The sequence below is a fragment of the Rhinolophus sinicus genome, linkage group LG02, assembly GCF_036562045.2.
Source record: "Rhinolophus sinicus isolate RSC01 linkage group LG02, ASM3656204v1, whole genome shotgun sequence".
NCBI classification, from domain to species: Eukaryota; Metazoa; Chordata; class Mammalia; order Chiroptera; family Rhinolophidae; genus Rhinolophus; species Rhinolophus sinicus.
This window is the reverse complement of record NC_133752.1, coordinates 1,817,063-1,841,443: the sequence shown is the minus strand read 5'-3', so window position 1 is coordinate 1,841,443 and position 24,381 is coordinate 1,817,063. Positions and strand designations below refer to the sequence as shown.

General features: G+C 57.6%; 1 protein-coding gene across 4 annotated transcripts in view; it reads right to left on the bottom strand.

Annotated features, from left to right (window-relative positions):
* Window positions 1-3,404: 3,404 nt before the first annotated feature.
* Window positions 3,405-24,381, bottom strand: part of HTT (huntingtin) — a 120,330-nt gene continuing 99,353 nt past the window's right edge. For 3 of the 4 annotated variants that reach the window (XM_074320558.1, XM_074320562.1, XM_074320570.1), the window contains 17 exons: window positions 24,270-24,365; window positions 21,501-21,688; window positions 19,891-20,017; window positions 17,947-18,047; window positions 16,889-17,043; window positions 16,365-16,498; window positions 14,848-14,936; window positions 12,987-13,114; window positions 12,735-12,864; window positions 10,903-11,058; window positions 8,371-8,561; window positions 8,017-8,131; window positions 7,693-7,906; window positions 7,216-7,321; window positions 5,211-5,373; window positions 4,878-5,038; window positions 3,754-4,102 (listed from right to left, as the gene is read on the bottom strand). In XM_074320558.1, coding sequence (XP_074176659.1) covers window positions 3,889-4,102; window positions 4,878-5,038; window positions 5,211-5,373; window positions 7,216-7,321; window positions 7,693-7,906; window positions 8,017-8,131; window positions 8,371-8,561; window positions 10,903-11,058; window positions 12,735-12,864; window positions 12,987-13,114; window positions 14,848-14,936; window positions 16,365-16,498; window positions 16,889-17,043; window positions 17,947-18,047; window positions 19,891-20,017; window positions 21,501-21,688; window positions 24,270-24,365 — 2,468 coding nt within the window. In that variant the 3' untranslated portion in view covers window positions 3,754-3,888. Of the gene's footprint in view, window positions 4,103-4,877; window positions 5,039-5,210; window positions 5,374-7,215; window positions 7,322-7,692; window positions 7,907-8,016; window positions 8,132-8,370; window positions 8,562-10,902; window positions 11,059-12,734; window positions 12,865-12,986; window positions 13,115-14,847; window positions 14,937-16,358; window positions 16,499-16,888; window positions 17,044-17,946; window positions 18,048-19,890; window positions 20,018-21,500; window positions 21,689-24,269; window positions 24,366-24,381 lie in introns of all 4 variants that reach the window. The other variant, XM_019718736.2, reaches the window with a different exon arrangement.

The following is a 24,381-nucleotide window of genomic DNA, read 5'->3' as shown; positions in this document are numbered from 1 at the left end:
GCAGATTCAGTGCCAAAACCACGTGGCCCCTGCATAACTGGATTATGTCATTTAACCAGCATGGTTCCTGCAGCCGTATCTGCTGAGCAGAAGACCCGGCGCTGTGGTCTGTGGGCACAAACGCGGGTCTTCCCTTCGAGGTGTCGGCGTGTGTGGTGCAGCAGCAACCTCTGCTCCCCCAGCAGGGTGTAGGTCCTCGAAGCAAAGCAGGCCTTGCACAGCAGTTCACGGTTTAATTCCTTGCCTTTAATTCAGATGTACAATGTTTGCAGCCGTTTCAAAACCTTAAACATACATCTCACGTCAGTCCTGTTCAGAAGCGCACAGTCAGGTGTGGGCCCGGCTCCAGGATGCGCGCCTCACAGCCCTGCTGGCTCACCACTCGGTGGAGACGGGGTGGTGGTGCAAGGTGACTCAAATCCCACAGACAGCCACTCTGCCGCCCCTAGCTCAAGGCGGAGTCACCGGCGGCGGGTCCTTGAGGCCCGGGCGCCCCCTGGTGTGCAAGGGGAGCAGAGTGCAGTCCAGAGCCAGATGCTCCCAGTAGCACTCAGGGGGTGGGGGCTCCTTCCATCGCATTGCTAAGTGACAGGCTCACAGGGGAGCGTGTCCCCTGAACCTTCCGGGCCCTCTGAGCGGCCCCTCCCTGCTGAGCATGTGCGCAGGCCACAGCCCGGGACGTCTTCTCCAAGGACCCGGCCCCAACTTCCCAGCCAGCGACTGTCACAGCTGTTCTCTGGGTCCCACCCATCGCCCCCTGGACAGAACAAGTCGAGTGTCACCCAGGCTGGTACTCGGTTTCGGGCACTCACCCCAGAGGGAGGGCTAGAGCACAAGTGAGGGCACATACTGGGAAGGATGCTCAGATGTGGAGGAAACTTATTCCACTCCCCCCAAATCAGATAACCAAGCCCACTGCAGCCCCGGCCACTGAGGGGAGCTGGGCCTGCGAGGCAGCGAGCAGTCATTGCCGTTCAGAGTCTGAGCCACGGAACCGACAGCACGGCTCATCTCAGCTCCAGGAGAAGCTGCCCACGGCCCCAAGGGCTCGGAAGTGACCCCGGCAGCGAGTGTCTGGGTATAGGGGGTCCTTAGGGTAGAGGCCTTCTCGGATGCCACATTCTGGGTGTCTGAAGGTGTTTCAGCATCATCCTTTCCTCCTGAAAGGGCAGCGCTGCTGACAAAAGTGCGAGCAAACAGTATTAAAGGGCACTTGGCAGCTGGCAAGGCCACCGGCGCACACTCGGCGGGGCGGGGCCAGCAGTGGGGGAGGGGGGCACGTTTCTGGAGAGGACACGCTGAAGTGCACTGAGGAACTAGTCTACCCTGGTTGCGTTCAGATCTTTCCTGGTATCACCAGGAAAACAAAACAATCCCCACAAAAAAACCCCTGGCAATCAAATGAATGATATTTTCAACAAATCTGCGTTGAGGAAATGATTGGTACCTGCCAGACATCCAGGAGCGTAAAGTCATAATCCCCTCCTCAGAGCTGACAAGGGGGCCTATTTCCTCAGTGGGATTTAATGAGCAATGACCCCCACTCTCAGACGTCCCAGTCACGCAGCCGACTCCATGTGGCAGGCCTAAGAAAAGTCAGCCTCTACAAAGAACTGACGGCATTCCTAGAGGCCTTGCATATTTATATCTTGAGATACACAGATAACTATAGACACGTACACACGCATATGGACAGCCCTTATCCAGGGGTACAGTGACCACCCATAAACGCACACCCATCTCCGGAGCACACAGGCACGTCTTCGGGTCGGCACCTATCGCCAGAGCTGGGCTCCAAAACCCCTTGTTAAGAACTGATTGCTTAGACCACGTCGCAAGCAAGGGAAGCCCGTGACAGGAGCCCTAAGGGGAAGGTCCCAAAGCCTACGCTCAGCATTGTTTATAAGTGCAAACACCTAACCAGGAACCCACCGGCCGTGGTGCATGCATCTCAGAGCTGCTGGAATCTCGGGAGGCAGCACGTTCTGAGAACTCCCCGTGGTCACAAACCCTCTCACAGACGTTTTAGGGCAGAAGCTAGGATGAGAAACGGGGACCCAAAGTGAGCAAGGGTCAGCGCTGACTTTCTTTCTTCTTGTTAACCCTCAGCGGAGCCCCTATGGGCCTGCTCAGATGTGCCCCACTTCCACCATCACGCCTGGCTCAGCTGGGTCTCTGCTGGGGGTTGGCGGGAAAAGCCAAGGGCTGCTCTGGGGAGGAGCCCCACAGCCGCCCCTCACGTGCGTGGGCAACGGGCAAAGCTTGCACCTCAGCTGGCCCAAGGGAGTGGGGCAGCTTGAGTCAGACCCCCTCGCTGGCCGTGTGCACAGTGGTGAGACGTCAGGTCCTCACACGCAGACGTGAAGATAACTAATCAAGTAGCAAAAGGCTCTTCCTCCTTCGCAGACTCCAGAAAACAACTGCAAACTTATCTCCACTCACCACAGGAACTACCCCCTACCCTGACTGCACTTGAACTGCTGACCAAATGGCCAGCCTGCCCCTGGGGACCAAGGAAGCAGAGCGCCCACAGGGCCTTGCGGCCCACAGCAAGCAGAGCCCCACCCCTACGCTCTGAGCTCCTAGACCCACGTCAGCCTGACTGCCCAGGGCTCATGTGCATCCGATGGTTTGACTGCTTTGGGCCTGGAAACAGAAAGCTGGTCCAGGGGCCTGGGCCTGCGCTAGAAGCTACACCGAGGAGCATGGGCTGGCTGGTCACTGCCCGACCCATCTCATTCCTGCCCTGTCCCTGGCCCAGTGGGCACAGACCCGGCTGTCCTGGGCTGAAAGGAGGCCCGGCGTAGCGGCTGAGGAAAGGGGCACAAGGAGTGCTGTGGTCTTTCTCCGACAGTTGCCCACACACCAAGCTTTGCTCTGGACCAAGAGGTCCAGACAAATGTGACTGTTACACCTTCGGGGTGGCCGGGCCAGGCGTGCACGCGGGGCCACAGGGGAAGCCCTGCAGTGGCCGGCCAGCCCCAGGGCAGACCACAGGGCAGCCCAGAGCCAGTCCGAGACGGGAGTGGAGGCTCTGGGTAAGACGCAGGCTGCTGGCCCGGCCCGCTCAGGGCCAGCGAGGCCGCCCCTCACTGCTGGCCCCTCAGGAAGAGGTTGCTGCAGGCAGAGGGGCCCCTGGACACAGGACAGCCGAGTGGGCACTTGTCAGTCCTTCAAGGGGCTGGGCAGGGACTTCCTGATACAGACATCTGAAATCGACACTTCTCTACGTTCTAACGGGTGTAAATGCATAAAAAAGGGTGGCACATGCCTGAAATGTGTCAGCGTGTTAAGGAGAAATTAGGTGTTAGGTGAGAGGGGCTGCTGGACATGGGAGAGGGACAGGCTGTCCGCTCCCAAGGAGGCTGTGGCATGCAGCACAGACTTTACACGGGCATAGCAAGTACCTTAAAATTAATCTCTTTACTGATACAATTCAATTTGAAATCCTGAGAAGAAAACAGACACAGGGAAGTATGGCGCAGGGTATGCTCCCGGCTGGCCTGCCCGGCACACAGCGCCAGGAGCAGGACCGCCACCCACGGCTTCCTGTACCGTGCTGCGGGACGCGGCAAGGCTTGCAAAGCCTGACAGCGTCACCTCTGCCTGACACAGCAGAGGGGCTGACGGCCAACCTGCAAGAGCAGAGGGCGCGTGTACCCTGGTGACGAGGACGAGGCCAGACGTTAGGAGAAGAGACCAGCGGGCTAACTGGCGGGTAACACTAGTTACAGCAGAAGGGCCAGCATCACAGCTGTCCATGCTTCCTGGAAGGACTCAGGCTCACCCCCACGTTACCGCATACACGCCCTGCGCGCAGCCCCACGGCGACGGCGACAGCGCGTCTGCCTGCAGAGACGGGCGCCACCTGCGCTGCCCACGCGATGCTCAGCACGCCGCAACTTTGTGGACGTTCTGCAAACAAGCCAGCAGTCGGTGGTACGGGTTTCCCGGGGCTGCGACCACCTCAAACACAGACTGGAAGGCCCGGCGGTCCAGCTCCTCCTCTATCTGGTGCCGGTAGAAGTCCGTGGCCACCAGGCAGAAGAGGTGAACGTCCACTTGTTCCAGCTTGCCCATCCTGCTGATGACGTGGGGAAGGCTGGCAGCGGAGTTAAGGAGCAAGGCTGCAAGTGAGGGGAGAACCGCCTCCCCGTCCTCGCCTGACACACGGCTACAGTCGGGCCCAGGACGTCACACCAGCCACCCGGAGCAGGCAGCAGAGCGGGGCTGCGCCAGCAGCAGCTGCCTGCCTCTGCGGCTCCTGCCGCCGTGTCCGCAACGGCTCCCAGGACACTGCCCCTCTCTGGCTGGCGGTCACTCCTCGGCAGCACTTACCTGGCCCGGCTCCCTGAGAGGCGCTGGTGGCTGCTGCTCCTGTGAGCTCTGCTACTGCGAGTGAGGGCAGGGCCATAGCCACCCTACCCGGGCCCCCCAGGCACGCTGGGTGAGGCCTGCTGTCAGCACCAGGACGGCCATCTGCTCAGAGGCTCTGTGGTCTGTCTTGGGGGGAGGCTGCCAAAAGGGGGTGGGACTTGGATCTTCACTAAGCCTTTACCCAAGGGGACGATACAGGGCACAGTGACAGAGGATAATGAAAAGCAGCATTGGTAACAGACCCAGATGCACAGAACCCGTGAGTGTGCAGGGACCTCGGCCCTCCTGGTTGGAGGTGAACATGCTGTTTTCTTTCCTTGTCAACGGTTCATTCTCTTGGGGCATAAAGTAAATGTCACCTTGACATCTGGGGTTTTACAGAGGTCAAGTTTACAAACACACACAGAACATCTACCCAGACATTGACAGAGGAGCACACGGTGGCTGGTGGTGAGCAGGGACTGCCCCACCCGCCCCGCCAGGACCCCGGGGAAGGATACATGGCTGAGACCCACGGGCTGGTGGATGCACTGACGAAGAAGCAGGAGAGGCTCCACACGGCCATGGCAACCGGGGTCCTCTGTGTGAAGTTGGACAGGGACAGCATGACCCAGTCCCGGACCATGGACGACTGCCCCGTGCTGTGCAAAGTCTGGAAAACCTGAGAAGAGGAGCCCGGAGCGTCAGGGGCACAGGCAGCCCGGGGAGAGGGAAACACAGCTGTTCAAAGGGGAGGAGGCGGCCCATGGCAAGGCTACTGGGAGAGGCACAGCCCAGGAGTTGGGAGTCAGACAGCCCCCAGGCGCTTCCCCGCCCCCACCCCACCCCCACACCTTATACACCACGGTGGCCATGAACTGTGGGTAGGGCTGCTGGTTGGACAGGAACTCTCCAATGACTTTGTTCATGACGTCCTGGGGTGGGAAGAAGTCGTCTAGAAACTGAGGCAGGATCCGTGCCACCACTCGGGCCTCACAGGGAAACCCCTTCCTGATCCTAAAAGGAGGGTCACACTCAGAGCCCCGCCTGCCCCTTGCAGTCCTCACCATCCCCCCCCAGGACCTTCGGAGCCTTTCTAGGGGGGTCATGAGCTGGGCTCCTAGAATATTAACTGGGAGACCAAACGTCAACCCTCTCGGGGTGGTCGGTGGCTCAGGTGGCTGGAGCGCAGTGCTCGTAACACCAACGTTGCCCGTTCGATTCCCATATGGGCCAGTGAGCTGCACCCTCCACAACCAGATTGAAAACAACGACTTGACTTACAGCTGATGGGTCCTGGAAAAACACACTGTTCCCCAATATTCCCCAATTGGAAAAAAAAAACAAAGGCAACCCTTTCCTGTTGACCTCAACCGTGACCGCAGAGATACACAGGTTTGGGGCTCCCCAACCCATGTGGGGGCCAATGATCCCCCCAAAAGGGGTCTTAAGGTCGTGTACAGTATTAAGCAGAAATGGTTTGGGTGGTGACACTGCAGCAGAGATTTAAAAATGCGCAGTGAAAATACCACCCTGTGACATTCTTCTCTTCTCCACGCCAAAGTGCTCGCACACGGCCTTTTCACCGCCACATCCTGCCACTGGCACACAGCTGCCAGCGAGGCCTTTTCCCTCTGCTCTACCCTGGACCTGGGAGTCCCTGCTGGCTCCTCCCTAAAGGACCCCACAGTGTGCACGAGCAGCATCCTGAGTGCTGGCAGACAGCCCCCAGGCCACTACCCTGGCAGTGCACACAGAACCGCTGTATGTGACTGAAAATCACGGGAAGTGACCCAGAAACCAGGCCTAGTCCCCCTTCCAGGTGTGGCCGGACCGAGCCACCTGCACACGCCAGCCACTGCCCAGCACCCAGATCCGACAGTGCCCGTCCACCAAAGAGCCCAGTGTCCATCCATTGTCTGCAGAGCGATCAAGCTGAATGCCTGCACCGCAGCTGCTCAAGTTTTCCTTTGTAACGTGAGCCCTGGAATGGAAGCCTCGGGGAGGTAGGGACCGGAGCGTGTGCTCCTTGCCCACCACCTGGCTGGCTGGTGGACGACTCTGTGTGGAGCAGAGGAAGCCCAACTGTAAACATTCGTTTAAATTTCAACGCAGAAACAGAGCCCATCTGCTCAGCTTCCAGAAGCTTCCAGAACACGTCATCTGTCCAGACTGCACAGAGGGATTTGCTCAGTATGCTCTTGTGAAAATCCAAATGCCCCACTGCCCCCACACGAGCTGACGGGAGATGACAGCCGAGCAGGGCAGAACCGACCTCCCCGTGGCCATGCACCATGTCGGCTGCACTGAGGCCTGAGCGAAACTCGGGGCCTGTCCTACAGAAGACGACCAAGGAGGCCTCTGGCCCATTGTCTAGACGGTCAGGCTGAGCCGACCCTGGCAACCGGCTCACACAGTGGGGAGGTGGGGCTAATGTCGGCTCTGAGATGCCAGTGAGCTGTTTAAACCTTCACCGGGTCTACCGAACGCTTCCTGAGGCTGCTCTGCTGCTGTGCTGCCCCCTGGCCACGGAGGGCACCCATGTGACCGGGGGCTCCTTTCCCCAAAAGCAGCAGCGCCTGACGTTCTTGTCACCGCCCAGGGCTCCATGCCCACTTCTTACACGTCTCATTCACGTGCCCCTCCCGATACCCACACCACCTTCAGGAGAGATGGGCGGGCACTGGGATGGCCTCGGAGCTGGTCACCTCCAAACTCCTGGGGGCTGGGGCCCAAAGACTGCCCGGTCCCCAGAGCCCTGAGCGGGAAGCCCTGGGACCGCACTGCAGGTGGAGGAGAGCAGATGTGCGTGAAGGCTGCTGCAGGCAGCTCAGGACAAAGGCAGGCTTCACCTCTTACCTGTCGAAAAGAACAGATACCCGCTCCATGGCCACAATCACAGACTCGCTGTCGGGAGCGGCTGGGCTGGGGTCGGAGGTTCTGCCTGGGCTGACTTTCTCCTTTCCTGAAACGAGTCGTTTAGGACTATCATTTTGCAGGACTGGACAGGCTTTGTAGACAGTGCCCTGAGCACACATGGGAGTTCAATGAACCCTAGACATGCTCTGAATCCACGTGTGCGAGCCCCTGGCAGCCCAGGGCCCAGCCCAGCCAGCTGAACAGGTGGTAGTGCTCAGTCTGTAGGCCTGTTCCCCAGATGTGCTTCCAACACCAGCACAGTCATGTGACTGGGAGCTGGACACCTTCTCCAGGCTCTAGAATCTCCTTGAGAACGAGGGGGGACATGTGGTCTGCATCCCGAGAAGTGACAGGAGACTCGAACGGTCTGGGGCTCAGACCCCGTGGGCCTGGGCCAGCCCTGGCGCCACTGCTCACCTGTATACATGCAGGTGAGCATTAGGCCCAGGGCTGCCATGGCCCGGTGTGGGCTGTGCACGTTCACTCTGTCCACACTCAGCTTGACCAGGGACTCTGTGTCCAGCCGGGAGAGCTGCTCGGACAGCAGAAGGCGCTCCAGGCCCCTCAGGACGCAGTGGTAAATGATGGACGGCGTGGACTCCTCAGAACCAGACAGCATCACCCCGCACATCTGGAGAGAAGGAGCCGTCCAGGTCATAGCGGCCTCTTGCCGCTCACACTTCCTCCCCAGACCAGCAGCCAGCTGTGCCGTGACGTTCCGGGGAGGATGCGGCCGTTCACCTGGATCACCGATGCGGAGAAGTCAGGCCCCACGTCCAGAGGGTAGTTCTCGACCAGGTAGAAGGCGGTGGCACACGTCACCAGCACGTGCTGCTGGTTGTGAACGTTCACACAGCTGCAAACACCAGACGACAGCCATGCTGAGCCACAGCAGGCCGCTCCCGTCCGACGCTGTGTGATGTCCTTGCGTCCCAGTGACCTCAGCCACCGTCCCCATGAGCAGGTGCCTGCTCAGGTTCCCACCGACCCCTGCCTGTGATCTGGCCAGGGTCTGACGTAGCTTGGACACGTGGACCCTCACTCTTCTCCCAGCCCCCTCTAAGGCCCCGCCCCTGGCTGGCCAGCCCCACTCACTGGGCGATGCCCTTGAGGTTGGACAGGAGGTAGTCGCTGACGACCGGAATGAGCTGCTTTGCGGTGTCGTCCAGGAGGTCACACTCCAGCACGTAGAGGACGCCGTGCAGGGCCCCAATCTTGCTGGGCAGGTGGCTGCTCCTGAGGGTGCTCTCCAGCAGCCGGCTGACCGGTTCTGCCACAGCCTTGTCCTAGAGCAGAGGCACAAGCAGAGGCAGGCCCATGGTGACACAGGGCAGGCCAAGGAGGGCGGAGCTCACGCTACGTGGGAGATGCACAGCAGGCCTGCCTGTGACGGGAGACGCCTGCGTGAGGGCTGGCATCGTGCACCTGGGCGTCGAGAGCGTCCTCAGAACCCTGACTGACAAGAGCGGCTCCCTGTGCCTCACCTGTGTGCTGGCACCCCTCTCCTCCTGGGGTCTGGAATTTAGGACATGCCTGCCAGAGGGGCCTGTGGGACCAGCCCCGCAATGAAGGCCCTGGCTCTGAGTCTCTGAGGAACCTCCCTCGTGGACAACACTCCACACGTGTCATCACGAGCTGCTGGGGGACTTGAGTGCATCCTGTGCGACTCTGGGAGAGGGTTCTGGAAACTGAGGCTGGTTTCCTCTGGATTTCGCCCTGCGTGCCTTCTCCCTTCACTGACTTAAGTTTGTATCATAACTCTTAGCCGTGCGAATAGCTGAGGCCTGTGAGTCCTCCTAGCAAACACCCAGGTGGTCTTCGTGACCCTGACCATCGTCTACACAAAATGCTGTCCACTTCATTTAGCATCCTCAACTCGAGGTGAGCCGGAGCCTAAACACTGAGAAGACCTTCAGAGAAAGTACAATGCAGAACTGGGGGCAACCCTTTCAGACCATCCCGTCCAGCGAAACGCGACCCCTGCTGGCTGAGCCCTTGTCTGGTTCTGCGAAAGCAACAAGAGGCAGGCAGACCGCGTGGGCCCCACGGGAGCTGTGTCCCTGTAGTCACTGCTGAGGGGTGACACTCTTTGCTCAGCGCTTCCTGTCCTCCGCCTGTCTCACACCCAGACTGCGGATACCTTCCTGGGACCGCTCCCACCCGTACCTCCTGTTCCCGCTCTGAAAACACCAGTAGGGCCGCAGGGAGGGGGCAGACCTCACAACACTGGGCATGTGTCTCAGGAGGAAAAGACAGCCGGGGCCCTGCCACCTGCATCAGGGCACACAGGCGACACTCACAAAAGACCATCCTCGGGACAGTGCCCGGACATGTCAGGACCGGGGAGTCCAAATGCATCATCTTGCCTGAAGTGCTTCTTAACAAAGGACTGTGAGTCTGATTTCCTAGAAGGCAGCGCTCGCCTGGGGGTGTGGGCCTGAGCACACACACAGTGACGATGAAAGCGAAGCCAGCAGCTCAAACACCCCACAAAGACAAAAGGCCCTTCAAGTCTAGCTGCTTCTGCATGGTCTCTCCACACCCACAGGGCGCCTGCTTTGAAGCGCTCACAGGAGGAGAGCCGTGCACTCAGTGCTTGTTCCCTGGATGGTGGCACCAGGGCTGGAGGCCAACCAGGATGGGGGAGCACAGTGGGGAAGGGACGAGAGTCAGGGCTCGGGTCACACCCCCTCGCCCCGTCCTGTGTGACCTGGAGCACGTTGGCTCACACCCTGGCCGCGCGTGGCCTCCTGGGGCAGAGATGGGAACAGAGCTCCCTGCCCATCAGACTCTGGAGGGGGCCATGTAAGGTGCGGGAGGGAGAACCCCACAAATGCAGTGGCATGTGGTTACTGTCACCGTTAGGACAGAGGACTGAGGATAGAACGTGCGGGGAGACAGGGCAGGCACTGCCACACCATTCACCAATGGTCCCAAACATGTAGCCAATGGCAGCCACTCGTGTCTGCTGAGCGAACGAGTCTCCACTGCCACCATAGGATGGGCTCCAGGAGATGCTGAGTCATGTCGCCAGTTACTGGCTAACGTGACACGCCAGGAGCAAGGCCAGTGCTGGGTGTGTGGTGTCCAGTGCTGCTCTCCAGCACACTCTAGCACACGGTGGGGCCACGTGGAAGTGCCCTCATGTGTCTATTTGAGGTCTGCTCAGCAGACAACTGCGTTTTGACGTCCCCAAGCGGGGGCAGGGCTGGCTGAGTTCTGAGCAACTAGATGCATAGTAAGGGAAAACTCAAAAGAAGGCCCCGCCTGCCCTTACGATACCCACACTTTGGGGGTGGAAACAGGGTTACTGTGAGAGCGGTCCCCAGGAGGGAGGCCCTGCTGACAAAAGCACATCAGGGAAAGGGGAGTGGGGGTGCTGCGGTGATGTCATGTTCCCACTACCCACACAGCTGAGCTCCTAGGGCACGAGCCACCGTGACGGCCTAACGAACACGGGCCAGGAGCCCCACACCGGGCTTGCCCACCACAGCATGCGTCACGCCAGCGTCCCGTGGAGAAGCACCGATATGAACTGAGCTCTCTAACATCTCACACTTGCTGTGGAAGTTCAGGACGCCAAGGCTGCCATGGCCCCCACAGCATTTGGCCCCACCCCGCACTCACCATTCCGAGGACGGCGGCCGCCTTACAGGTGGCGGGCACCAGGTACTGGAGCAGAATCTCGTCTTCTGAGGGATGCACCCTCCGCAACTCGGTCAGCGTCAGATACATCATCTCAAACTGGCTGCGTTCGGTGAACAAGTCTGAGACCACGAGAAGCTGGAGACAGACATTCAGACAGAAGGGGAGAGTCCTGTGATCAGGAAAGTAAGCAATGCAGTTCAAAATGCATGTTCTCACAGCCATGGGACAATAAAGGACGGAATTCACACAAGCCCTGACTGGGAAAAGCAATCGCAAACACCTGGAGACCTAAAACGCAGCAGAGACACGAACGTGCGGGCCAGCTGGTCAGCGACAGCTTCTTCCAGATGCCTCTGCACACACACGCTGCAGACCAGGGTGCACTGGGTCCTGTCATGACCGGGGCGGGAATGCGCACACAGCCATCACCACAGGCAAGCCCACATCTGCTCTGCTGCAAAACCCCAGGCCCTTCTCACAGTGTAGGGGGCCAGGCTCCCAAACGCCCCGGGACAGAGAAGTTGTTTCACAAATAAATGCTTGGCCAACGATTTTTTGTCTTCCCAAAATGTTTAGTTCTCTAGTGTTCTGTTCTTCATATTCCAACTAAAAATGAACGTGAGTGAGGTGAGATGGCCCTTGTTCTCTGGAAGCCTGTGGGAAAGTGGGGTTGGTCCTTCTCAGAGGCCACAGGCGAGCCCCACAAGTTGTCTGAGTCAGCAGTGCTTACACATGGGACACCTGGAGTTCGAAGTCAAAACTTTCCATAATCACAGTAAGACCTTACTCGCCTTTTCATTCCTGTTCTCTTCCAGCTGTGCGCTATTTTCTAGAACTTACCTGCGAGTAAGAGCAGAGCGGGTATGGGAATCCACTGTTCTCGAATAACCAAGGCATTAAAGACATTCGCAAAAGTATAAAATAAGGTTCTTCTCACCAATTTGAAAAATTATTTTAAAATAAAAAATGATCAATTATTTTAAAACGGATTAATAAGTTTTGCTTTTAAATGTAAGACCTTTATTAATGGTGCTTACAGTTTGACATTTTTGAAAATATCAAGTTGTAAACTTTTATTACAAATAAAAAAATGAAGTTCTTAAAAATCTCAACTTGACCAGATATAAAACAATTTAAAAAAATTTAAAGGTATACTGAGAAAAACCAGGCTTAAAAAAATATACACATTTGTCATTACTAAAAAAAGTCTGTAGGTAAATATAATAAAAACCCCACGCCGCACGGAAAATGCAGAGGTTCTGGTTCTCTGCTCAACGGGCAGAGAGCCAAGTGCTAAAAGGTCTCCGCTCCAACCTTTTGCCCGTTTCTTCCCGCTGGAATACCTACTTGTTTCTTCCCGGTGCACATTATCTGGGTGATGGTAGAGACGGTGAGCAGCATGCAGTAGCAGCTATTTTTAAAACTTCTCAGATTTCATTTCTAATACTGTAAATACCGACAGATATAAGCCACAGAAACACACTTTTTGGCCCCCACTAATTTGAAGATCGGAAGTGAATTGTGAGACCAACAGTTTGAGAACGACAGCTCCAAACCGTGCTTCTCCAAGGGGCTCCATGGGACTGTCACCAGCCCTCCAGGAGATACACGTGGACAAGGGAGGCGCGGCCTTAAACTCGGAAGGCAGCGTGACATTCTCCCACACTGCCACCGGCTTGAGAAATACAGTTCGTCACGCTGTGGCTCTGAGAATTCCCGCATAGGTCCCCAGAGCCAGTGAAGTGGCGCACGCACGTGCTCGTAGGAGTGGTGTGCACACAGGATAGGGGCGGGGTGGGGGGCAAACTTACAGATCGAACCACTTCGCTGATCAGGATGACGGGGGTCCTTCGGGCCGAGCTGGACGGCAGGATCCAGCGACTGTACAGTTCAAGCAAGAACTGTGAACAGGAGTGGATGTCGACGCCAGCCCGGTGTTTCCTGCAGGGCACGGGAGCCGGGTCATTTCCCCACACACAACACAGAAGCTCACCTAGCAGGCACCCCAACAAATCAAATGATTAATAAACTTCAAATAGCGTTAAACTAAAGGCGTTGGGAACCTGGAGTTGACTGGAGACAGAGGCGGTGACGACGGTGCAGGGACTTCGGCCTCCTCGTCCTCCTCACTCCACTCCTCCTCGCGCAGGGGCGTGATGTTGTTCCCCAGCCACACCGAGTGGATGGACACCTAACAGACACAGGCCGCCCGGGTCAGCGCCCGACCAGGCGGCAGGTCCCGGGTCCTCTGAGCCGAGCAGCCCCAGCAGGCCCCAGGCGGAAAGCCTCAGACTGGGGGTGACGGGCTGGTGGCTCGGAAAGCTCTGCCTCCAGGACTAAAGACTCGGGGCGAGGGGGGCAGCTGAGAACAGAGACGGAAAGAGCCTCCAAGAAAGGACATCTGAGCGGCTGGGGAACATGTGGCTGAGGTCTAGCAGAACCGGAACCAGGACACAGTTTCTTCCCAAACCAGTCCTGCCTCATGGGGGCCATTTGTGGTAAACCCCATTTTCTGACTTACTTGCTAAGAAAAGCACTCCCACCAATGCAAAAGCAGTGCCGTGCTTATTCTGGAGCTGGCGGGCTGGGGGCGCGGCAGTGCTGGAACACGAGGTATCCCTGAGCACGCTCCCCCGCACCAGCTCAAACACACCACCTGCCTCCCCACAGCCAGCTCACGAGAAGTCCTCCAGTCCTTGGCACGGTGCCGCACTGCACGGTGACGGGACAAGTGGCCGCAGGCTACACTGGCCCCAAAGCTGTTTCCCACAACCTCTACACCAGCCCCGACGCCCACTCTGCACCAACAGCCATTTCTCCTTCCAGCCCACCACCTGCAGTGGGGCTGGGGGCCGCTGCCCCAGGCCTGCCAGAATGAAGATAACCCAGGGATCCCCAAAAGCATCTTCAGGCCATCCCCTCACTTCCTCTCCGACACCCTCTCCTAGATGCCAGCGGTGGCCAAGGGCAGAGGGACTGGAGGTGACAAGCATCCCTGGCAGGGCAGGTGCCCCACATGACACTGGGTTCTCTGTGGCGGGTTATGAACACAGACGCTGAAGGAAGGACGCAGTTGGAGAAATGCCACTGAGCCCACGGTCCCAGGCTTGTGCTCACAGCCTGCTCTTCAGATCCCTCTGCAGACATGACAGAATGCTTCCAACCGCTCAGACTTGCGGGGTGGGGGAGAAACGTCTCTGCCAAAGAGCGGACAGTGTGTCTGGGCTTCCCGATGACAGGAAGGCTGTGCAGGGGAAATGGGGCCCCGCTGCAAAGCCCGCTGTCCAGGGCGCACGGGGAACCACCGGACCAGTGTTCGCAAACCCTATTCTGACCAGTTTCTTCTGAAACACAAGCTGAAGGATGACGTCAGCCTAAGTGCTTTCTGGGCAGCCTGGCATCGAGTCCCTGTGCCTGGCACGCATGTGGCCTCACAGCACCACCACCCACCATCACACGCACAGCTGCCCCCACGTTTCTGAGGGGAAACTGAACACAGTTCAGTGACCCACCCCGGAAGCTGTGGGCCTGGCACCCAGTGCCGCCGGCCCTGTGCCTCACTGGGCTGTCTGGCCGTGCTTCCTGCGTTGGCAGCTGGGACGCTGTGGCAGATCTGCGGCCAGCACAGCCAGGGCCCTTGCACATGTTCACACCCGCGGGCCGCGGGCCCCCGGCCTCCTGTGTCCTTCCTCAGCTCAGCCCAGCTCACACTCCCTCAGCACGTTTACATACACTTATACCACTGCGGACAGAAAATACCTTGAATCCTCCGTGGAATAACAATATCAGAGAAACAAAAGTAATCCTTCCTTTTGGGTAAGAAGTGCGTTCATCCTTTCTTGTGAGCATGTGAAACGGCCCAAGTCTGGGGACAGGACAGAGTGAGGCGAGCGGAGGAGGCGCCCGTGCGAGGGCATCACTGACCTGGCCGAGCTTGTAGCTCATGTCCCCCAGTTCCCGCTCAGGGTTGATCTGCAGCAGCAGGTCGTCGTGGTTGATCAGGGCCCCTGTAGGTGACGACAGTGCATCAGCCCCACCCACAGGCGCCACCCAGCCTGGCAGGGCACAGCTCCGCAGAGCCAGGGGCCTCTCTGCCACTCTAGAGCCTGGTTAGCTGGCAGGGGCACTGGGGCACTGCTGGACCATCACTTTTATCCGGGACAAACCAGCTTCTGACAGGAACCGGCTGAGCTGCAGAAGCTTATGGGTCAGCAGCTGCAGACAAGGCAACAGCCCAGAGCAGACAAGCCCTGGGGGCCCAGAGGACAATTCAGTGGACAGTCCCTCCCAGGACCCTGCCGTGGTGCCCGGGCTACAGCATTACGCCCACCAGGAACAGGGGGCAGGCGGATGCCCTCCCCACAAACCCCTCACCGTCCTCCACGCCCTCCATGCCCCAGACCAAATGGCCCCTCACTTCCTTCCACTGGGCGTCACCCCCACACCAGCTGAAAGCCCATTAACTTTTGCCAGACGTAGCGTCAGCCTCTCCCGAGAGGCTTCCCTGACGCCTGGGGAGCACCTGCTCTCCTCAGAGCTCCGGGAGCGTCTGTCGGTACCTCTCCTGGCACTGGCTCTGCTCCTGCTGTGACACTAGGGATGCCACTTCTCATCTCTCCTATTGGCCATCAGCTCCTCGAGGGACCCACAGCCATTCAAGTTCACAGCCTCAGCCTCTCAGCCCCAGTAAATGCCTGGAGGTGTGTAACACACTGCATTTCCATACGGAACCTTTTCCAGGAGAAGCTTTCAAGATGCTTCAACTTGCAGGATCTAACAACTCCTAAAAAACTGACGGAATCACAAAAACTCTAGGCTAAAATACTGTCAACAAAAAAATATGTGTGTTAAAGAAAAAAAAACCCAAACTCCCTTCATTGAAGCCAGGGTGACAAAGTCCAGGGCCCATCACACGGCAGACACATCAGTGGCAGGCCCAGATGGGGCCGGTGCCCTGACCAGCCCATGCACGGGGCCAGGGGTGAGGGTGGTGGTGTGTGTGTGTGTGGGGGGGAGCTCAGCCCCAGGCCGCCCGGCCCTGAGAGCTGCTGGGAAATGCAGTGTGCTTGCGGCAGTGACTTCCCACGAGGAGGGGACACTCACAATGTCCCCATGAACTCTGCTGACTCTCTAATTCAGCCTTTACAGCCCTGTGCAGGCCGAGGTCTCTCAGCCTGATGCCTCTTTTGCCTCCCACCGCCTGACTGGTGAGAGACAGAGATCCTGTCCATTTCCAGGCTTTATTCCCTGAGGACTGTTGAACCCCCCCTCCCCCGGTCCCAACTGAGACTCACACTTAAATGAATTAGGGCAGCATATTAAGCAAAGAGCATCCAAATAACACCATGATCCGGTCTGTCTGCCCATCTGGTGCGATCACTGTGCGGCCACACTCTCAGTCTGGCCCAAGTGCAACCACCCCCACCCACAGGTACCTGTAGTGGCCGGAGACAGAGAGGGGACAGGATCCCATGCTTGGTACAAGTGGTGGGTGGCGATATTGTCTCTCTTCGAAACCATTGCTTGAATTTCCTGTTCTACAATTCCTCTGATCACGCTCAACTTCCTCCCAAACCTAAGGTTCAGAACAAAGGGTAAATATTTGCTTCCTTCAAAATCTTAACAGTGAGAGACACCAGAACCACCCCTCCCCCAGCTTTGCCTAAAGGAAACAGCACCCACAGTACCAAAGGACACCCCCTTTGCTGGCGATTCCTGCCCGGTGCCCTCACACAGACACTCTGTTAGCTTGCTAATTCAGGTGACCCCTGTGGCGTCCTGTCTCTTTTTCTTGTCTCTGGGCACGACAGCGCTTTTGGATTCGCACGTCTTGCAGCCAGACAACACGCACCGGGTTTTGTGTTCATTTCAGCAACAAGGAAAAGGCCCGGGTGACGATGCTGGTCTCCCTGGGTGGTGGAGGGCCCCCCCCCCGTGCCCCCATAGCTGCGCCCTGGGGACAGACCTGGTGTCCAAGGCCTTCAGCGGCTTGTTGCGGGGCTGCTGCTCCAAGCAGCTCACGGCTGGGTTGCCGGCCATGGGCACAGTCATCGCGCTCAGCACCAGGGAGGTGATGGCCTGTACGGCCAGGACGTGGATCTGCGTCCTCTCCGTGTCTTCCTGCAAGAACAGCCCCGCATCAGCACGCCATGAGCAGCCAGATGCCAGCAAGCAGTGTCCCGCTCCCCGCCCGCCAGCACACGGACTCTGAGGCTGTGGTCCTGAGTGCCAGCGTGACAAGCCTTCCCAGCCAGGGGCTGCTCCGTCTGCCTATGCTCGCCACCACCCACCCACAGGTGCCTGAAACAAACCTGAGGGGCAAACGTCCACCTTTCAAAGCAACATCTCCACAGGCACAAACCTCCAAGAGGAATCACTTTTTAAAACAATTACCCGTAAGTTTCCTGATATGGCACCTGTTAGCTTCTACACGTGGGTGTAAAGACAGTGAGGATGGTTTTGACATCCATCTAATCTTTGAACCTGTCCCTCCGTAAGGCATACCACACCTTCTGCAGGAACAAGAACCTACGTACATGCCATGGCTTTGGATCTCTAGGGGCTTTGCTTTACGAGAACGTGGCTTTCACAAATATTATGTCACTACAGTACACATTAACACACCAAGAAGCCTGGGTGAAGCTTTGCACAACAGTCAGGAGAAATGAATACAGTGCATACGCATGGCCTTTATAAAGCCCCTTTTCATTCTGATTCAACCTATATACCGCACCTGAACACTGGAAAACAGAACTCAGAAATCTGTTCAAGAAAGGGTGTAATTTACTGACTCTTAGCATGTAAGGCACTGTGACAAAATGCACTGCAGCCACTGGCAACCAAGGTAGGACCCCCCCCCCAAACCTTGGAAACATCTGTTCCTGCCCCGGCTACTCTTTTAAAATTAACGTGAGACAGAAAAAAACGAGGCTGCTGCCCTCCTGGCCCACCACCACCGATTCACAAGCTGCCGTAACTGCCCATATGCCAGCCAAAAGATGCACGGGCGTGCCCAAGGCTTACTTCCGGCGGGCTCTCCTCCTGCTCCATGACAAGGGGCTGGGTCACCAGGACACCGAGGAGGGTGGCCCATGTTTCTTCAAACTGGGTACGGCTGGTCCACCCTAGGAACGCAAACGTTACGTGAGACGGAGGGTCACCCAGTCCTCGAACTTCTCGCCGAGCTGTGACAGTTAGGCTGCATAACTCTAACTGGCACAGGCCCTGCCCCAGGGCCACGTACAGCCGCCCCCCTAACCGTCACGACAGCTCTGTGATGCACAAACACTGCCAGCTCCGGCCCAACAGCAAGGACGCTGAGGCACGCATGTCCGAGACCACACGACAGAGAAGCAGCACAGGCTAAGTAAGGGCGCGCGGTGGGGAGGCGGCCTCTCCGCCCTGCTCGGAGACGCAGCAGTCTAAGGGGCTCGGAGCCGCTTCAGGCCTGCGCACCAGAGAGTTTAGAGTCCCCCAGCGGGTTGGCCGCTGGATGGAGCTCTGCACACACACAGCTCAGGTCACGTGTGCCACCGTGCCTGCTGGAGCGTGTGCAGTGCAGAGTCTGTCTCAACAAAAAGTGACAGCAGTGATATCTAAGGGCCTGTCTGGAAAAACAGACCCAAAAGAAATGGACTGCAGCTCGGGGCACGCAGGTCCTGAGGGCACATCGGGACCTCAAGCACCAGGCCACGGGCTGTGCTCCGGCGGGAGGGTAACAGCTGTTTCTGAGGGCTGCGCTTGGTGTCCCCACTCATGACCCTGGAGGTGCAGGTGGCTACGCCACCTGATTAGGGCTACAAGTGACAGAATCCTCGCTAAGCTGGATGAAGAAAGAGTGACAGACTGATTAGGACATAGGCTAGATATACACAGACGGAGACAGACGCATGTAACAATTTACACACGGTTTTCAAAGCAAAGGATGAAACACGGGAGAGTAAGCAAGAACAAATGCAATCAGGAGGACTACACTGCCCGCCCAATGGTCCTGGGTCCCGTGGCCTGAAGACAAGCCACACACAGGATGCCTCAGTGAGGACGATGAGCTAGGAGGAGGCTGGGAGGCCAGGAGACAGGCTGGCAACAACCTCCAGAGAGACAGGAAGAGGACACGCTCCAGGGCAGCCAGCCTTCCACTGCGCTGATTGCATCTTGGATGGGGTCATGGGTCGTGCACTCGACTGAAGGGAAAGGCAGAGGCAGTAAGGCTGTCAGCCCGACTCCTCCAGGACCTAAGTGAGCACAAAGCTTGCGCGGCCCAGGACAGGAGGGCACCGCGGGACCAGGCTGGGTCCGGCGCAGTCAGGGTGCCATGCCTGACGCAGCAGACAAAACGCTCCCGGGAAGCCCTAGCAGGGCACTGCCACTCAGGGTCTACCGATCGCAACCCTGAGCGGGTGACACCTCCAGACATAAAACAGGGACAAAAAAAGGCACTTCCCCTGTGCTGTAGAGAAGAGTCCTGACAGGAAAACTGCCACCGCTGTCACCTACGGGGGCATTGGGCACTGGTGCCTCTCTGAACTTCCTGGTGACAGGCTGGGTCCTGCCCACATCACATAGAGCCCCGTGCTGCCTCACCTGAAGTCTGCCTCCTCCCCCCTCTACCACGCTGGGTCCACTGTCCCACACACAAGCAGTGACAGCAGGGATCACACAACGCAATGCCCAGGACAGGTGCCCAGTACGAAGACTGAATGTGGCCCTCACTGTCATTTGCCAGAGGACCTACCCAACCTCAAACAGGCGTGATGTATGAGAATTTGGGGTTCAACTCACATACAAACTAGGATCGAATTTCCCACTGTGACAGCTCTGAACACACTGCCAAATGCATTCGTGTGAGTAGGTCACGCCCTGAATTTTTTAGGGAGAAAGATGAGAAGAGCCCACTTCCGGGGCGTGGGGTTCGCCCTAAGCTGACGTGTTTCACGGCCCCCAACGTGCAGGAGAAATGGCAGCTACCGAGTGTGTTGATGCGGTAGATGAACTCTTTGAAGACTTCCTTTTCCTGGAGGAACTCCACAGGGATCTCGGGGAACACTGTGCTGAAGGCCCCTGCCGGCTTGGGCGACCATCCGAGCTTCCAGACCTGAGGGCATGAAAAAGGAACCAAGCTGCACAGTCAAGGGAGGACACTGCGTTGTGAGGGCACCAGGAAAGGCCTTCTCTAAGCGCAGCTCCCTCCCGAGCCCCTGCCTGCTGACCACGAACAAGCCACCCCGAGAGGAAGCATGCCCCCTCCCCAGGAAAATGGCTCCAACCACCTGGCTGAGCAGCTCCCTGCCCCGCAGCGAGCCCGTCTGCTCCCACCTCGCCCCCCACCCCCCAGCCAGGCTGCGCCTCTATGCCAGGCAGGCAGCTGCGTTGAGTCAGGCACCAAGAGCCCCCCGTTCCATGTCTGTGAGCACCACTAAATCCAGCTTTGTCGGTCAGTCAGGGGCTCTACAGTCTGGACCCGGACCCCCCAGCCCGTCCGATAGGCCTCTAAGGCGCGGCCCCAACCTCAGCTGCTGGGCAGCTCTCACTTCCCCATGGAACACACTTCCTAAGTTCCTCCCACTCCTCCCCAGACCCCCACGCACTGCTGTCACCGCCGCCTCCAGGGGGCTGCCCGGTACGGGAGAAGCCTTGCTGGAAGAGCTCATGTACAGGACAGCTCTGTGCTGACATGTTCCCGGGTCCGTCCCAGACACCCTGACCTCTAGACTGCATTCCGGCTCCATCGCCCTGTGCCCTCACAGGTGCAGTTGTCTCAAAACCTACAGTGACTCGGTTGCCACAGCTGAAACCAGCCCTGCAGTGACCACAGCCTCTCTTCCCGGCGGGCGCCTGTGTTGGAAATGCCACCAACTGCCTGCTCTGCAAAGTCGCCCGGCGCAGCAGGCCTGGGGCTCTCAGAAGGAGCCCTCCACGTGGGTACTGTCACCCCACAGCACAGCCCTCTTTGTCCCCGGGGTCTATTGAGCACCGTTACTTTGCTACGCGCACGGGGCCTGGGCCCCACTGGCAGGTGCGCAGCCGGCGCCTGCCCTCTAGGTCCTGGCTGACCTTTCGCTCCTGCGTCAGGCCCTGCTGGGCCAGCCCATCACCCTTGGTTACTGCGGGACCAGAGGGAGCGCAGTCCAGCCTCCACCACCCACCCTGCTCACACTAAGCTCCACTGTCTGAAATGAGCCCTGAAACGGATTCTGAAGACAATTTCAAAAGGAGCGGAAAGGGGGTTGTGCCAAAGCACGTCAATGACCTCCAAAGGGGACGACCTGGAAAGGGAGACACTCCTGGAGGGGGTCATTTCTGTCACACCGCTAACCAAATTCACCTGTGCCTCCCGCATCACACCGGACACTAAGTGCCTACTAGGGGCAGATGTGGCCTTATTTCTTACGTGCTGCTTTGCCCCACAGAAAAGCCAGCATCTCTGCTAACTCCAGCTGTGTGTCATGCCCGAGGACACCAGGCAGGTAGCAGGATGACACACAGCGCCCTGGCCACCTCAGGGTGGCATCTGAAGTCACGACCACGCTCACCTGGGAACCCAGCCCTGGTCTCCACAAAGGATCGCTCAGACTCACCAGCGGGGGGACGCGCGTGTAGCTGTTGACGAGGGGCAGGCGGGCCAGGCTGACAATGATGTTCCTGAGCACGGACGTGAGAAATGCAGGCGTGCTGCTGTTCCTTCTGTGCCCCAAAGCCAGCACGCTCGGCAGAGCCTCCACCATTTCCGCCACCATACCACAGGCTGCGGTGATGTACTCAGGCCCTAAGCAAACAGCACAGCGGAGAGGGCGGTGCTGTGAAGCCACGTCCAACCCGCCGCCTCTCCTCCTCCTCCCGCCCGGCCCAGCACACCCCACAACCAGTCGTGCCGTCTAGGACAGAGGTGCCCCCAGACTTCTAGCTGCTCACTGAAGGCCGACAGACTTACCTGCTCTTATCTGTCTACACACTCAGCTGACTCCATGTCAGCCCGGACTGCTGTGATCGCCGTGAACCTGGTCTGCCGCCAGGCGTCCCAGCCCTCCCACCCTCCCTGCAGCTGGCTTTCTCTGGTTCTCCCAGGACCTGGAGCTCATCCCTACACTGGCATGCAAACAGCCATGGTGTGATCCCTGATTCACCATCTCCCACAACCGGGGTTCTCAGAGTGGTGGGTGTCCCAGCCTAGAACTCTGGTGGCAGGAGAAACCCCACCCTTGGCTGAGGACCCGGCACCCAGACAGCAAGGCTGCTTCTGACTCGCTTCGAGTCTGCCATCACGCATGTGCCCCAGATCCCCTGCTGACAAATGTTGAGGACTGTGGGCAGGTGTTAGCCATGGTCCCATGAGACTCAACAGGCCAGGCGACCTCCTCTTACACAAGGACTCTTACTGCGTGCAAGGAGTCAGACCCCACGCTGAGAGAAGCGAGGCTGACTTCAGTAAAACCGGCAGGGCAGTCTTTAGGAGGTATCATTGCTAGGCAGTGAGACAAAAAGCAGGCCTCTTCCTCTGGCCAAGGAACAGTACATGGCCTGAGCAGGGTCATGGAGCGTGAGCACGATGGCATTAACCCAAAGGAAGTGCACTCCAGCCAGCAGCCAGCCTGCTCCGACTCTACCCTTGACACACCTGAAGTCCTTTCAAATCACACCTACAGTTAGGGCGCCACCGGCCAAGCACCTGTAGCAGCAGGGCACTTGTTCTGGGTGCTTTACGAGGATTAATTTACTCCGCCCTGTACCGGCTCTGGGAGGTTAGCATCACTCTTAGCCTCATGGAAGCATAAGGTAACTAACTGGCCCAGGCCACTCAGCGAGAGAGGGGCCGAGCAGGAAGTAAGTGCTTGCACATTCCCTCAGGTGTCAATGAGAAGTCCTGAAGTCACCCACAAAGGGCTGACAGAACCAGTTTTGGGATGCACACTCGGAGAAGAGCCTGGCTGTGTCATGAAACACCACTGCTTCTGGACGGCTGTGCAATTACAAAGCCTTGAGCAGGTAACCATGAATACAAATGACAGGAAGACGCCATCATTAATTACATTCATTACCTGGGACTGCACAAAAGCTGGCAAAAAAAAAACAAAAAAAAAACATACAAAGCATTCATGGACTTGCTATGAAAAAGGCGTGTTTAAACCAGCAGCGCATGGATAAGACACCAGTGTTCCAAATAAGAGCCGCCAGGCGGGGCATCTCCTCCCCTTTTTGTGGGACAGGCTGCAGGCTGGCATTCCAGCCAGACCCTTGGTGAAGAGCAGGAAAGACCCCGGAGCCTAGAGACCCAGGTGACAAAAAGTCACTCAGCCAAACAGCTTTCCTCTCACCCTCCCTTGCCCCCATGTTCAGGGTAAAACACCTGAATTGGGAGAAAGTATGTGAAAGACAGATATCTGCTTAAATCTAGAATAGGTAGGTTTAAATAAATGGGATGTGGAATTTTTGTTTCTGTAGGAAGAGCAAAAATTTTCATTTAAAAATCCACCCAAGTGGGGCAACCGGATGGCTCAGTTGGTTGGAACGGGAGCTCTGAACAACAGGGTTGCCGGTTCGATTCCCACATGGGCCAGTGAGCTGCGCCCTCCACAACTAGACTGAAGACAACGAGCTGCTGCTGAGCTTCCGGAGGGGTGGCCCGATGGCTCAGATGGTTAGAGTGCGAGCTCTCAGCAACAAGATTGCCGGTTCGATACCCCCATGAGATGGTGGGCTGAGCCCCCTGCAACTAAAGATTGAAAACGGCGACTGGACTTGGAGTTGAGCTGCGCCCGCTACAGCTAGATTGAGGGAGGACGGCTTGCAACTTGTGGGACCTGGAGAAACATACTGTTCCCCAATGTTCCCCAATTAAAAAAAAAAAAAAAAAATTCCACCAAGGTAAACGGCTGAAATAGACATTCAGGTTACCTAATATTCAGGTGGGTAGTTCCCCTAACTGCAAGTTCTCTAGTATTTCTAGTAGTTTCTAGTAGTTTGTTCATTCATTACTAAACAAACATTAGTCTGTCACTTATAATAGTGCGAACACAGAAGGCTGCATACGCCCCAAGGAGCCAGTCTGAGGTGAGAGACGCACGAAGCCACTGAGTGCAAGACGGGGGACAGCAGGGCCTCCCCAGGACCGTGATGCCCACTGAGTTTGGAGGGTCAGCTGAAGCGAGTCACCAAGGGGGCAGATGTGCAGGTGGAGGAGAGAGCAGATGCAGGGCAGTGTCCCCAAATTGCCCTCAGTTTCGGGACGAGCTACAAGACGCAGCCAAGGCAGCTTTCCAGGGTCCACATTTACCCCTTTAAATGTCTTCTGTGGATGAATCTCAAACCCCTAAAAGCACAGGTAAGAAATCAGGGGTCTTGAGACTTACTCTGTGTGTGTGAGTGTATTCCGTCTTCTCTAGCAACCTTTGGGGTGTCCGTCTGTCTTTCTGGACTGAGAAGCTGGTCCCCGGGCTGCACCACAACTAAAATCATAACCAC